Source organism: Plasmodium gonderi (genome assembly GCF_002157705.1).
Source record: "Plasmodium gonderi DNA, contig: Chr07, whole genome shotgun sequence".
Taxonomy (NCBI): domain Eukaryota; phylum Apicomplexa; class Aconoidasida; order Haemosporida; family Plasmodiidae; genus Plasmodium; species Plasmodium gonderi.
Window position 1 is genome coordinate 165,087 of NW_021628932.1, and position 16,145 is coordinate 181,231.

Genomic DNA, 16,145 nt, shown 5'->3' on the forward strand with positions numbered 1-16,145 from the left:
TTTACTGAACATATTTTTTGAGATCTTATACCTTACTGTAGTGAACAAGTGCATATCTTGGTATGTACATATATTTCGATGTGAATATACATATACCTGTTTAAGTTTTCTTAATAATTCATTCTAGTTACTACTATTTTTGTGAAAAAAAATATTCATGTCAATCTTTTGCGGCCGTGCTTATGTACTATTTTATGGTTTTCAATCTTGTTGCATACGTTCGTGGTATGTATTTATGCAAAGTGTGATGGAAAGAACTGCACAGTATTGTGTATATGTGATATATAAAAGAAAAAAAAATGCCTATTTTTATTAAAAATATACATAAAAAAATATACATTTTAAAAAGGGAAAAAAAAGAAAAAAGGACTGAAATGCGTGAGTTTTTGCAATTCCTGGTCAAAAAATAAATTTAATAGGCTTCAAAAGAGATAATAATAAAAAATATATTGTTTTATTCACATTTTGTGTGTTCCCATTTTAGCAAAAGTAAACATGAAGGAAAAAAAGAAAAAAAAAAAAAACACCCATATTCCCTCTAGCTCTTATTTCACTTAGTTGTATACTTTTTCTTTTTTTTAATCCAAGAAGCGGCAAGAATATATTTTTTTCTTTTTTTCCCTTTTTGTGTGCACAAGAAATTAAACAAAAGTTGTTTAAAATTGAGTGTACCAGTTGAGGCTTCATATTGAACATTCGTAAGTGTTTCACAGAATTGTGTTTTTTCGCTGGGAAAAATGATTTTTTCTGTTTTTTTTTTTTTTTTCCTATCTCTATTTACACAAAAGAACATTTTAGGAAATATGTATACGAGAAATTCTCACCCTTTTTTATGCAAACATTTCACCTTAACACTAATTTTGAAAAAGGAACGATGGAAAAATCATTATTTTCTCATCTCAGCTACTCACACAAAGATTGGCACATGGCACGAGTAACCAGAATGTTCCTAATTCTAATGTTTCGTTTTTAAATTAAATATTCAGCGTAACAATATATAATGTATCTGTTGAACGTAGGTTATTTTTATTTTATTTATATGTATTTTTTTTTTTTTTTTTTTTTTCGTTACACTTATTCGATAAAATTTCATTTTTTTTTTTTTTTTTTTTTTTTTTTTTTTTTTTTTTTTCCCTTTTTTTTTTAAAATTTTATGTAAATTTTTTTTTTTTTTTTTTTTTTTTTTTTTTTTTTTTTTGTAATAAATTAAGCTACTGAAAAGAAAAGGATTTGATAGTATTTCTTTTTTTTTTTATCTCCTTTTATATAACCAAGTTTTTTTAAATTGAAAAATTCCCAATTTATACCTTGAATTGGGTTTCTTTTTCGCAATTAAGCGCATTGGACAGAGGAAAATAAAGTTAATTTTTATGTTTATAAATTCATAAACAATATTTTTTGTGGCCCCCCATAGGCGAGGTACACCCCCAGGAGGGCTTTCTTCCTTTCTCTTTAATCCAAAATGTTTGACGTGAAAATTATTTACGTGCCAGCGCATAAGCGTAAGAAAATGTATATATAAGTGTATGTTCATATATATATACATATATGTATATACATGTGTGCTCACACGCATGTGTTCTCTGACGAGCCTTGCGTGCTCCTCATAATAACGCATCTTATGTAGCACTTTCTCACGTTGTCTCCTTTAAAAATTATCTTTTGGGTATCTGCAATGCTGTCTTTTTTGGTAATAATTTATTATGCAATTTCTTTTATGACTCTTTTTTATCGTACATTTTTTATTCGGTTTTTTTTCTTTATACTATTTATTTATTATTCATTTTATGAACATTTTTTGTTATCTCTTTATGTTTAGGAAACAATTAATACGCCCAACAAACATGACTGTTCATAGAAAAAATATCCCATATGTTCATCACATAGAATCAGTTCTTATATATAACTATATATTAAAAAAATAAAAATATATATAAGGGTAACCGTTAGACTTTTAGTATAAAAATATTAGCACATAAAAGAATATTCATTACATTTGCACACGCTTTCGAATATCCCTCACAATGCGCTTTCTTTTACCTGCCCATGTATTTCGCGGGTATGTTTCATTATTAAATTATTTTATTGATTCTTACATTCTTATTATTCTACTAATTATCATTCATTATTACGTATTTTTGCTTGCACCTTTTTCTTTTTTTTTTTTTTTTTTTTTTTTTCCTTACTTGAACAATTTTTACTTTGAAGCTTTTGCGAATTGTACGTTAACATAAATAATTTTTAAAAATATATATCTGTCTAAACCTTTTGGCAATCACAAAAAAAAATAAAGTAAAATAAATAATAAGTAAAAGAAAAATATACGAATTAATAGAATACGAAAAGAATATGAATTAGAGAATTCATGGGACTCTACTTTATAACATAAGAAGGAGATGTCCTGCTAACAAAAAGAGTATAAGGCTTTAATAATAAAAAAAAAAAATAAATAAAATACCATTATAATACATGCTACAAACAATTTCTCAGTAGTAATTACTTATTTTTGGAAAAATAAAATTTAAAGAAACATGACGTAGTACAATGGACAATCATGCGTAAAAGGGAAAAGCTTTTTTATTTTATTTTATTTCTTCCTTTTTTTTTTTTACTTTATTGCCTTTTTTTTTTTCTTTTTTTTTTTTTTTTTTCCCCGGTTTATTCGCTTAAATAGTCATTGAGTACATGTGTAACTTTAGCACACTGTTATTTGGCTTTAAACTGTGTACTTCCGCAGGTGCCCTTTTATATTTATTTTATTACATTTCATTTTTTTCTTCGTACTTTCCTTTAATTTTTGTTTCCTCCCTTTTTTGGCAGCACTTTATAAGTTAAAAGTGTGCCAACTTATAACACAAAAAAACAAGAGAAAAAAAAAATATATATACACATACATCCACGCGTTAGCTTTCTTACGAAATTTATGAATGTATAAAAATATAGTTTTCATTTTTTGAAGTATTCAAAATATAGTTATCAAAAAAAAAAAAAAAAAAAAAAAAACCCATATTGGTTTGATCTAAAGTTTTCAAAATGAGTGAAAACGAGTAAGTTTTATTATAGGCAACAAAAAAATGTTGAACTGTTTGAATGTGACGATTTTAAGTCCATGAGTAATAATGAGTCCATAAAATTGTGCATGTGGAATATGTAGTACATCTACAAATGAATACACACTTTTCTGCATATACTTACTGAGAAGTATCTTATCTTCTGTTTTAAAAACATATATTTTTATTACATTTTATGTGCATGAATTATAATGGCACTACTAGTGCACTCTTGTTGACATACATTTGATGATTGTTTTATAGGTATATTTTTGAGGTATCAGTTGCTGCAGAGATTAGAGATGTTTTCTTATTAACCACCTCTATTCCTATTGTGTTGTGTGCTTCCTACTCATTCATATTATGTCTAAAAAAAAAAAAAAAAAAAAAAAAAAAAAAAAAAAAAAAAAAAAAAAAAAAAAAAAAAAAAAAAAAAAAAAAAAAAAAAAAAAGAAAAAAAAAAAAACATCACTTCTTAACAAACACACCTCTTTGTAGTCTGCTCTTCCGTATCAGTCAAATAACAACCTACGTAAGCAAATGGATAATTAAGGCCAAAGTAGTGAACAAGTCCAAATTGTCAACCTTCAAAAATAATAATAGCTTTTTCAGTATAGATGTAACGGACGTACATGGGGACTCGATTTCTTGTAAATTTTGGGGAAGCGCCGCAGACAAATGGTTCAACAACATAGAACTGAAAAAAGTGTACATATTTTCCAAAGGAAGGGTTTCTATTGCTAACCCTAAGTATAACACAGTAAAGCACAAGTATGAATTAACATTTAATGAGGATAGTGAAATTCATGAAGTAAAAGATGATGGAGAAATAAAAATACAGAAAAAAATTTCGCTAGTAAATTTAAGAGACATAAAAATAGCAACAAAAGAAACCCCATTTACAGCAGATTTGATAGGAATAGTTAAACACATTGGTAGTATAAGTAATTTAAAGACCAAACAAGGAAATGATATTACTAAACAAAATATAATTATAGTTGATGACACGAAGCATTCCTTTGAAATAGCATTCTGGGATAGTAATGTTAATTTAATTAGAGATGAAATAAAAGAAAACGAAATTTATATCTTTACTAACATAAGTATACGAAATTGGAATGATATGAAAAATGGAACGTTTGGTGTAACAAGTTCAATCGAAAAAATAGAAAATTTAAATGAAGAACTAAAAGCCAAATGTGCTATGATTTCAGACTGGTATAATACTAATGGAAAATATGAACAATTCACTAATATGAGGAATATATTATCAAATGATGTCACGCAAATTCCTGATAAACACTATGCCCTAAGTGATGTAAATGATGTATTAGCAAAAATTTCAGGCACGTACACTTTGGTAGGAAGAATTAAAAGAATATATTGGAAAAGTAAAGAAAATGAGCATAGATTTTATTACCCTGCATGTTCTAAATGTAAAAAAAAACTATTATCAAGTGGGCAGGATAATGCACTAGATAATAATTATGAAACAAATACAAATGATGAGGAAAATGTTGTATATTCATGTATGAACTGTGATGAAAACAATGTTAAACCTTATTATAACTACACTTTTAATTTCCTTTTCATGGATTTTTCCGGCTCCATAACGTTAAGAGCTTTCTCTGATGAAGGATATAACTTATTGGGGAAAAAAGCAGAAGAATTAAAAAGCTTAGATGAAGATACTTTAGATTATCTCTTCAACTATGATTTCTTATATAAAGAATATAAGGTAGTTGTTAGGGTTAACCAAAAAGTCTACAATGGAATAGAACGTGTCAACTTTACTGCCATGAGAATTTTCCCACAAAAACATTCAGACATTTCGTATTTGTTAAACGAAATACAATTACTCATTTCAAAGGATAGCAATACAAATAAATATAAGAGAGCCCTAAATGACGATTCTCATGATGCCAAAAAGCAGAAAATATAACTATAACACAGTTACACTACGGAAAAAAGTTGTATGATCCCTTCTCGTTTCTCAAAAATGCACACCCATAGAGAACCCATAGAGAACCCATAGAAAACCCATAGAGCACGGAATGACCCCTTCTTTACCTGTACATAGGGGCATCGACGCAGTTAATTCTGGAATCGAAAAAAACATCATAACACAAAGTTGTCAACTAATACATATACACGCACAACTTTTATATATATGTATAATTTTTTTCAGAATTATTTTTACATTTCTTCCAAAGATATTCCAGAATAATTGAAATGATTACTCTGTTTGAATTTAAAAAAATTTTTTTTTTTTTCTTTTCCTTTTATTTATAAAAATTCAAAAAAAAATAAAAAATAAAATAAAAATAATGACAGATTAACGAACAACAACAAAGCTGTATTATTAAATTAATTATGTATAAACTATGTAAAAAATAAATTGGGAATACATTGTATTTTCTTTCGAAAAAAGGTGAATATACAAAAAGTGGGAGGAGGTGAAGTAGATAGTGTGAATAAATTCAAAACTTTTTTTTTTTTTTTTTTTGATCCATTTGGATTGACTCATCTTAACCACACATAGAAAGTAGAATCCACAGATTTTTAGAGATTCTTCTTCCCATACTTGTGTATTTGTTTGTGCACCAGACCCGATTTGTGTACAACCGGTTTCATATATCCCGTAAAAGACTAAAAAAAAAAAAAAAAAAGGGGGGTGTGGTGTTGGAAATAAGAATCAAACAGTTTGAAAGCTCATATATATAACATTTTCCCATGTGCATAGATATATACACACATTTGCAAGCATTTTTACGCATATGTACATTCATTTATGATTTTTTTTTTTTTTTTTTTTTTCCCTTACAATTTCAATGACAAGGATGACAAGATAACAACTATAGAACTGCAAAACATAAGGAAGGTAAACAAAAACGGCGAAAAAACGTAATTCAGGGCGTAAAAAGACCCGCTTGCCAATAAAATGAAAAAGATGTTGATAATGAAGGAAAATAAAAAATTAAATTTTATTACTATCAATGTTTTTCTACTTATCTCAAATAACTTAATTATAACACTTAAGTTGTTGTCAACAATACATGCATCAGCACTATCCATCACCACGTTTGATCTTGTGCTTAGGGACAATCCCAAGTCTGCGCTTTTCAGGGCAAAGCAATCATTTATTCCATCTCCAATCATGCAAACTTTTCCTATAAGAGTAGGGAAGTGGGAGGGGGTACAAATGTGATGCAAAATATGTACCATTAATATTTGATATGATTGATAAAACAAAAAAGGGGGAAAAGAGAATGAACACAGATCTACAAATAATCATACTCAAGAAACCCCATATATAGACGTAAAAAAAAAAAAAAAAAAAAACATTTAAAGAGAAAATATTGAAATTCTTTTGGAAGGAAAGATAGAGTAAAATCTCAACAACATCATATATCCTATTTCTTTCCTTATTTACCATTATTGAGGGATTGTATCTTCTTGACAAAGTGTACCTTTTCCATCGGTAGGGTATTAGAAGACACGTTTCTTTTTGGTATTCCTAAAATTTTTGAAATGTAAATAGCATTCATATAATTGTCACCTGTACACACATACACCTTTTTCCGTTCCTTCTTTAAATATCTAATCAAATCAAACACTTCCGGTTTTATATCATCCACAAGGGTGAAAAAGCCAACTATTATCCCTTCTATGCACATAAAAATAATATTGTTACTTTCGTTTTTTTTACTATTGGAATAATTGTACAAATATTGATAAGTCTTATGTACATTACAATCACAGGAATACAGATTAGCCTCAAAATTCTTCATGTTCAATTTTTCTTCAACTGCTTCCTCTGAATGACAGCAGTGTGAATTTTTATATTTCGTGTAGCAATAGTATAAAGTACCAATGGTGACAGATAGATCATTTATTACACCAGTGATTCCTTGATTTTTTTCATTCTTTAAATTTTGAATGTCAAATGTTTCATTAATGCAAAAGTTAGTATTTACATATGTATTTATAGAAGTGGCATATAAATGATTACTATATTTTTCCAAATTCGAACTTAAACTTAGGAACAGGTATAACCAATTTTTAATTTTTTCACTTAAATTATTTTTATCATCAAATGAACGCTCATTATTTATATTTCTCATGTGTTTATTTTCATATTCTTCACCATATGGTACTTGTCTATTCTCTGTATCTGTAATGCTAGTGTCATTATTTTCACTACTTGTTTCGCTAGTGTATGAATCATCATCATATGATGATATAGAAATTTCACAATCATTTATAAAATATTCCTTAAGAGATTTGTTTCCTATTTTATTATATTTACTTTTCTTTCTTTTATTATTTATAAATGACACTATACGATTAAAAATGGATTTTTTTCCACTACATGCAACGTTTTCCATTTCGGTTAAACTTCTATCACTACTTCTCTCTTCTGTTCTTATCAATGATTTTTTTATCTCAATTTTGTAATAATCCTTTTGCGTCGTAAAGGAATAAAAAGTAACATTTCTACCTGAACAGTTAAGACTTTCTATAAAATTTAACGTCCTATTATTATTCCTATTTCTATCTTCCTTCAGTACTTTTTTTTCTTCATTTTCATTTGTGAGTCTTTGGTAAGCCAATAAATTATGCATTTTTCCTTTCACCAGATGAATGTTTTCATCCTTTCGGATCTTATCTCCATCGTTCGAAGTATGCAAAACGCTTACTTCATTTGTCTTATCATTGATGTTGCAAAGATTCTCATCACTAGAAGAAGTGTCCAGATTATGATTGTACATACGTTTTTCACTATTATCATCTGTAATGGAAGTTTTTGTATGTGCATTTTTCCCCTTCCTCTTATGAGGATGAAAATTACGAAATTGATTTTCATCATTGGATATATTGCTAAACCCATTAGGCATATTATCATAAGTAAAATTTACTTCTAAATTATTTCTTGGTGTACCTCTACCTTTCAACAGTTGATCTGTAAACATTTCTAAGTTAGTAGATATATACACCTTGTTGACAACTGGTTTTCCAATTGTTAATGTTCCGGTTTTATCAAATATAAAATGATTACATTCCAAAAAAATATCAAAAATGTTTATATTCTTTATTATAATTCCAATGGTACTGCATATATACGAACTTATGGCAATGGATAGAGGACTTGCTAGTCCAACAGCACATGGACATGCCACACATAATATTGATAAAGAAAAATGAATTGAAAAAAAGATACATGATAAAAGTTTATTTAACTTAAAATAATTGTCTTTTTTTATATTTACATATTCAAAGTATGTCAGAATGAACCAAATGAAAAATACTGCAACACATAGTCCTATAATAAATGGAATAAATATACTAGCTATTTTATCTGCATATAATTGCAAATTCGTTTTTTTACAGTTAACTTCATCTAATGTTTTCTTTACATATTCAATATAATTTCCTTTAGAAATGTTGTCAATATAGAGAATTATTACCCCTTGCATACATTTAGATCCAGCATATATTTTATCACCTTTAAATTTTGTAATTGCTTTTTTTTCTCCACTTATCATACTTTCATCTACATAAGAAATATCATCATTCATTTTAATCCCATCAACTAGTAACGTATCCCCTTCATAAAACACTAACATGTCATACTTTTGTATAAATTGAACAGGGTAACTATTTATAATAAAATCATTTATATTAATTTTTTTATCTTCACAAAATATTTTGCTTATATTTATTTCTTTAGGTTTATCTCGATGAAAAGCGTTGTTGTAATTTTCATATCCTGTTTCTTCTTCTTCTTCTCCTCCTCTTCTTCCATTCGCAATCTTAAATTCTTTCCTTGAATAGTTATCGCTATTTTTGCAAAAATTGGAAAGTGCACCGCTTCCTGTAGGAGACAAACCTTGATTTCCACTTTTGAATACAATATCATCTTTATTCGAATTGATAATATTAAGAATCGATATGTTGTTCTTTCCACTTTGTGAACTGCCAAATGGACAATTATTTATCTGCTCATTTACCGTTTTTGAATCATCCGTTTTGTCATTCCTCTTTTCCAGGATGTACACATGCTTGGTATTCTTTTCATATAAATCTTCCATTTTCTTCTTTGTAAAACTTACTAAAAAGTTCTCAATTTCGAAGCCCATTCTCATTATACATATTAGCAAAGCTGAAGAATCGAAATAAAGTGGAATTCCTTCCAAATCCACATAAAAAAACAAGCAAAATAACAAAAGCAGTAGAGAGTAAAAATAAGAAAATGATGAACTAATTGAAATTAAAACATTCATATTAATTATTCCGTTCTTTAAATTCTTGTATCCGCTCAAAACAAAGTGAAATCCAAAATAAATATAAACAATTGAACTTAACAGGAAAATTAACAATAATCTCAGGGGTAAATTTCCGAATATTTTATTGTCTAAATAGGTACTTATAGACATATTCATCATAGTATCATATAATGTATTATCATCAAGAAACCATTGTGATTTCAAGAGTCCATTCTTCTCAACCGTATTTTTGGGTTCATCATTCGAATTTTTCTTTTTCATCCATATACAATTTTTTACATCCTCTTCTTTCAAATTTCCTTCGTGGAAAAATTCCACTTTATCTTCCTTTCTTGTTTGTACCTCCGTTTTCTTATTTAGAGGATTCCTACTCATATTTAACCCTCTACTAAAGCGGGAGCGAAAATATTCCATGTCTTTCACTGGAGCGTCTTTCCTTGAAGTAGTATCCAAACATGATAATACAACATCATTAGAAGTTACCTTTGAATTCAAACTCCTTGACTCTTCTTTTCGCTTAAAATCTCGTCGAAAATCAAACAAAAAATCTATTTCGTTAATTTCGGGAAAATTCTCTTTCTTTTTATCACTAATATTTGAATATACCTTGAGAAAAAAATTAGAGTTGGGAATAACATTCATCGAACTATGCATATTTTTTCGTATAACATTTCCAGATTCTAATTTACTATTCAAATGATTCTCTATGAGCATTTTTGATTCAGATTTGTCTGACAGTGTTATATTATCTTTTTCACCTTCTTTCGTTTGTTTTTCTTTCAAAACTGATTTTACATATTTATTGAGTGGCTTACTAGACACTTTTCCATGTTTCATCTTTATCGATTCTTTCTCCAAGACATTCCTCCCTTGCAGATTTTTATTCTTACTATCTTGTTCATAGTTCGAAAGTTTATCCTGTGTCATTGTGACATCTATTCCTTCCGGGTAGGAAACTGTTGAATTATCTGAATTTTTGTGTCCCTTTGCTTTGGGATCCAATTCATACTTGTCAGTATGATCAATTGAATTCTGCTTCTTCTCCTTACTATTCTTGTTTCTATTACCACTTTCAACCTTTTGAAATTCCTTCATTTTCTTCTTATCATACATTTCATTTGTTCCAAAAGAGCGAACTGAGTTTCTATCTGGTTTAGTCATCTCCTTGTCCTCCTCACCCGCTGTCGAAAAATAATGCTTACTAAAAAAAAATTCAGGGAAATTATTTTTCCCTGCATTTGACTCAATTGAGGGTTCATGTGTGAAATTTTCTTCATAAATTTTATCCTTTACATTTCCGAAGTGTAAAAAATTAAACATTTTCATGTAACTCTTGTAATTACCATAGGAATAGAAGCCATTCATTGATCCCATATTCATCTGATAATTATTAAGAATTATAATCATGATACTCAGAAAAAAGCAGCATATCAATTCAATTAACTTGAGAGAATTATTTGTTTCATTATTTCTCGTGCTTCTAAAATATTTTTCTTTGTCTTCATCATAATAAGCATCGATATTCTTTTGTTTTTTTAATATTTCCAATATCAATCTAATACCTATCACATCAGGGTTATACAAGATGTAAATATATTCTTGTCGAACATCATATTCCACACTTTTAATTCCCTTCAAACTTTTTAATAAACCATGTGCTTTTATTACATCATCTCTGAACACATATAAAGTTATATCAAACAAAATATCTTTATTATTATTATCTTCTTCTTTATACAAGTCTATTAAATCGTTGTTGAATCCACTATCTTTTATTTCACTCATTATTTTGTTCACGAAAATTTTAATACTATTTTTGTTATCGTCATTCTTTTCATCGATACTACTACTAGGTCTATAAGAATTCCCTTCGGAAACGTCCAATTTTAATTTTATTTTACTATCCGTAGCAAAACTATAACCATCCACAATTAAATTTTTGTCTTTTAAAAAACTTATAATTTTATTCCCACAATTATCGCATGTCATGTTGTAAATTCTCAATTCACAGATGTACATATTTTCTCTCTTCCCTCTGTAAGTTTCATAATCTTGAAAAATATTACCGCTCCTACTGTGGTTGCTTACAAATGAATTCCCTTTACCTAGCTCAAATTCCTTTTCCTGAGACATTATACCCCTTCTACTATCGATTTTCACGTTGTAATATTTATTCAATTTGCTATTCTCACCTTTGTTGTTCTTGAGCAATTCAAAGACGCTGAGTTTTTCACTCTCGAGGTGGTCTTTGTCACTTCTCTGTTCATTCCTCAATTCTATATAATTATATGTGGATTCCACTGCATGTACATTTCTGCTTCGTGTGTTATCAATGTGAACATCCCTCAACATGTTATTATTAACATGATGCTCTTGGATTTTATTATCAAATTCATAAGCCTTAACATTATCTGTATCCTCATTACTTCCTGATATGGCATAAAATCCATCATTCACATTTTTATTATAAATCTCTTGATATTCATTTTCATAGTAATTTTTTCCACCACATGTGTTTCCGAACGGTTCCCTAATTTTTGTATTAACATGTTTTGTATCCTTGATACCACATTCCATGTCTTTATCAATGTCATGAACATGTAATGAAGTTACGTTATCCTTCCAATATATTAACTCTGTTGAGTTTATTTCATCATCCGTATTTTTTTCAGTAAATGTTTTTTTAATATAACAATTTTGATTGTTACATTGTGTGTAGTCTTCATTTGGACAAAATGTTAGTTTATTTACATATTCTCCATTTTCACAATGAACATTTTTGTTTTCTTCATTCATTTTTTCTACTTCTTCATTCTCTTGAAAAATCCCATTAATATCCTTACTACTGTTAATAATTGCTACTAAGCTATTAGCATCAATAATACTATCATTGAACAATATGGAGGCAGAATTATTTGTAAAAGTGAGCCCTTCGACCCCTTCTACATCTTCTATCTTCAAGGAATTTATTTTATTTTTCACATTATCGTTTATGTTACTAAGTAATAAAACACTTTTTGCCATTCTGTCAAAATGTTACTCATAGGATATATATATAAAGAATGGCACACTAAACATGTACATTCTCATATGATACGTGAAAAAAAAAAAAAAAATTACGTTAAAAAGGTACAAAAAAAAGGAATAATAATGAATGGTACTAAACATTATGAGAGATGAAAACAAAATTTCAAAATGAGTTTATTTCCTAAGCTTATTTTCATAATGTTTCCGTAGACTCGGTTAAGACCTTTTTTTTTTTTTTTTTTTTTTTTTTTTTTTTCCCCCTCTCTTCTGTGTCTGTTGTATATGTGTCAGTGTTAGGTATGTTCATACATATATTATACATGCACATATTCACGCACCATAAGCACATGCATATAAGTTAACCGAAAGAACTATATAATACTCATGTTCTTGAATTAACTAAAACACACTATAGTCGTTCACATGGGCTAATTAAAAAAAAAAAGAGGAGTAAAAAGAAATACGCATCAAATGATGTTTTAATTCTAAATAATCGTTTTTTAAAAAAGGTACATAAGTGTTAACACTTTAAAATGTGGCACGTGTAAAAACACTCTTAAGGGTATCTGAATCAGTCTAGCATAGTTTACGCAAAAAAGAACATATCTAACTGTTAATAATCCAAAGGGGGACAGAAATGGGTATATAAAATAAAGTTGAAAGGATAAGAAAAAACGTAAACAAAAACACATATAATTATGTACATATGTATAAATACTAAAAAAAAAAAAAAATAAAAGTATTTTTATCGTGCTCGCTATATGTATAGTTTCTATTACTTTGGTTGCTAGGCTATCAAAAATATGGGAATTTCTCTAGTGACATTAAAGAAAGCACCAAATCAGTATATTTATACATAAACGCATATTTATATTTGTGTATTCGAATAAGGGGTGGCGGAGTACTTGAACAAGTTCACATTCCTATAAATATATATTTACATAGATGTATATTAACATAAATACATTTCACATACACACATATATATATGTAGCTGAGGAAAAATAAAAGGTTATCATGAAGCAAAAAAACTAATAAATGCATAAAACTTCATACAAAAAGGTGTATAATGTAACCGAGGGGACATAGATTCAAGATTCAATAATACACATTTAAAAGAAAAATAAAAAAAACATAACAACAATGACAAAAACAGAATGATTTTTTTCTTCTTTTTTTTAAAGTACATATAAAAGCACAAGAACCTTAAGATTATTTAAGAATTATATACACACTGGGATGTTATTTAATCATTTTTTTTTTTTTTTGACTTTTATTTTATTTTATTTTTTTTTTTTTTTTTGTTTCCGTTTCTTGCTTTTTCAAAATAGAATTACATAAATTTTGAAAAAGAAAACATTTAGCTACGTGCTAATTGTTAAATAACTGTTGAGCTATAAATAGAATGGATGTTTTCTTTGTTTTTTTTTTTTCTCAATGGGGATAAATGTACATAAAATATGCTACATACACATATTATGTACACTTCTATATTAATGAGTTGTTAAAAAAAAAAAAAAAAAAATAGAAATGTCATTGTTCGACTTTTCATTTCTCCAATAAGCAAATATTTATATTAAGAAAAAATACAATATCAACTAAGATATCTTTTTAGGCGTAAAAAAATTCATGACAATAATTTGACCTTGGTTAACATAACAAGGTGATGTAACATATAGAAACACGCTATAAAAAATGATGAAACGGTGTAGCTGATTTGCAACACACCAAGAGGAGTTTGTAACGGGATAAAATCGTACGTATGTTCAGATGGGGAACAAGGCTGCAGAGAATATATACCTATATGCATATATTCGTGTATGTATGCTGACATGCACACACACATACACACGAACATACATACGAACATACATACGAACATACATACGCATGAATAGTTACTACTAAGAGGAACTCGTTCATAAACCTATGTGCACATGTTCCCAGTTATTAAGATCCTCACTGAGCACACATTAAAAGGTATTCCAGTTTTCCTTATGGATGTTCTGATTGTCAATATCTATATATTTGGTGTTCAAGTAATTGCTTTGCTTCTTCAATTTGTAGATAAACTTATTATTGTATGCATGGAAAGAATCTATGCTCTTTTGCACATTATTCAAATATTCATTGAGGTACTGCTCATTAATGGGGTTTTCATAATTTATTTCCATTTTTTTTCTATATATATGATTTTTATATATTAAGCATACACAAGGTACATATGTGATATCACAATTGTAAGAACACTGTGGACAAACATTAATGTCAAGAAAAAAAAATTGTAGTTTCTTATTTTTTTCAATTATACTTTTAAATTTCTCAAATAATATTACACTAATGTTATTTTCATAACTACCAAAATATAGAACTTGTAAGTCGTTAGACGTAATTATATTTTTGCATTCTTGTTCTTCATTTATTTCTCCTAAATCTGTTCCCATCGTATCCTTTCTTTCTTCTATGGACGGTTGAAACCCGTGAGTCATCATATGTTCATTAATATTTCCCCTGCTGTGTCCCAAATTATATTTATTTTGTATCTGAGAATAATCCTTGAAATATTCATTTTTGATAATTAAATTGTGATATTCATCATAATTATTTATTACTTTCAAATTATTGTAATATATGTCGTCCAGTTTATACACATTATAAATATACTTGTTATCAACGGTTGTGGCATTATCACCTTTCGCTGTGCTATAATAATTGCATAATAACCCGGGTATAAATTTACTACTGATTCGGTGAAATTTTCTTCGATTGCATAAATATAGTATATTAATCATCTTATGTAACTCTCTTTTTTTCTAGCAGTCATAGTATAAGTACAGTGGTCGGAAGTTGTAGTGATGAAAAAAAATAACAACAAAAAAAAAGAAGATATGGGAAATAATGAGCAGAAGATGAAAAAAAAAGGGATCCTTTTCAGCTTTATGTGTCAATCATTCTTGTAACGAGTGCCTCTTCTTTTTATTCTATCACGCATGCGTCGTTTTTTTTCTTTCTCCAGAATGATTTATACTCAAAAAGTGTGTACCAATAGGGAGATAATATACCCAAATGTGCGAAATTTTTCGAATTTTCAAGTCAATATACAAAAAGATTTAAGCAAAGCAGAAAGAAGAAAATTATTTCCTAAAATGGAATTTTCAACTCTTTTCCAAGCTTTGTTAAAATTAAAAGGGCTTTAACTAACAAATAGTAATATGTACCTTCATAATAAAAAAAAAAAAAAAAAAAAAAAAAAAAATTGATCAAAAATTAATTTCAAACCCTCTATTATAACGAGAAAAGTGTCCCATATGCATATAACAAAAAACGAAAAGAATATAACCCTAGTGCTAAGCGCGCGTATGTAACCTTATGCGCAGCACACATATGATACTTTACAGTGTACATAAATTATATATAACATCACAGGGTACATATGTTATATATAACATCACAGTGTTTTTATTTTTTTGTTTATTTATCTTTTTTCCCCTTCATAAGTTCTTCCTTTAACTAAAGCAAAATTGCTCTTAATATAATCCTTTCCTTTTGTTTTCATGAAAAATGGAAATAAGAAAATTCGTTTTATCCACCTTTCCACACGCTCAAGCTATCGCTTTTTTTTTTTTTTTTTTTTTTTTTTATTATATCAACTTTGTCAATTGTATGATTCGGTGTGCTTAGCTCAAACGTCAGTTAGGCACATGTATATATATATATATATACATTCATACACACATACATATCTATATTTCACCCCAACTGATATATTTTATAGGGGAAA

General features: G+C 27.9%; 3 protein-coding genes across 3 annotated transcripts; 1 reads left to right on the top strand and 2 right to left on the bottom strand.

Moving 5' to 3' along the window:
• Positions 1–3,033: 3,033 nt before the first annotated feature.
• PGO_070270 (replication protein A1, small fragment) lies at positions 3,034–4,992 on the top strand (the record flags this gene model as incomplete). Its single annotated transcript, XM_028686900.1, has 2 exons — positions 3,034–3,047; positions 3,549–4,992. The coding sequence occupies 2 exons, from the start codon at positions 3,034–3,036 to the stop codon at positions 4,990–4,992; spliced, it is 1,458 nt and encodes a 485-aa protein (XP_028542701.1).
• Positions 4,993–5,870: 878 nt separating this feature from the next.
• On the bottom strand, positions 5,871–12,361 carry PGO_070280 (copper-transporting ATPase; the record flags this gene model as incomplete). The annotated part of the gene is made up of 2 exons (XM_028686901.1): positions 5,871–6,220; positions 6,484–12,361. The coding sequence occupies 2 exons, from the start codon at positions 12,359–12,361 to the stop codon at positions 5,871–5,873; spliced, it is 6,228 nt and encodes a 2,075-aa protein (XP_028542702.1).
• A 1,976-nt stretch (positions 12,362–14,337) lies between these two features.
• PGO_070290 (hypothetical protein, conserved) lies at positions 14,338–15,156 on the bottom strand (the record flags this gene model as incomplete). Its single annotated transcript, XM_028686902.1, has 1 exon — positions 14,338–15,156. One exon carries the CDS (start codon positions 15,154–15,156, stop codon positions 14,338–14,340), a length of 819 nt encoding a protein of 272 aa, XP_028542703.1.
• Between the last annotated feature and the right edge of the window lie 989 nt (positions 15,157–16,145).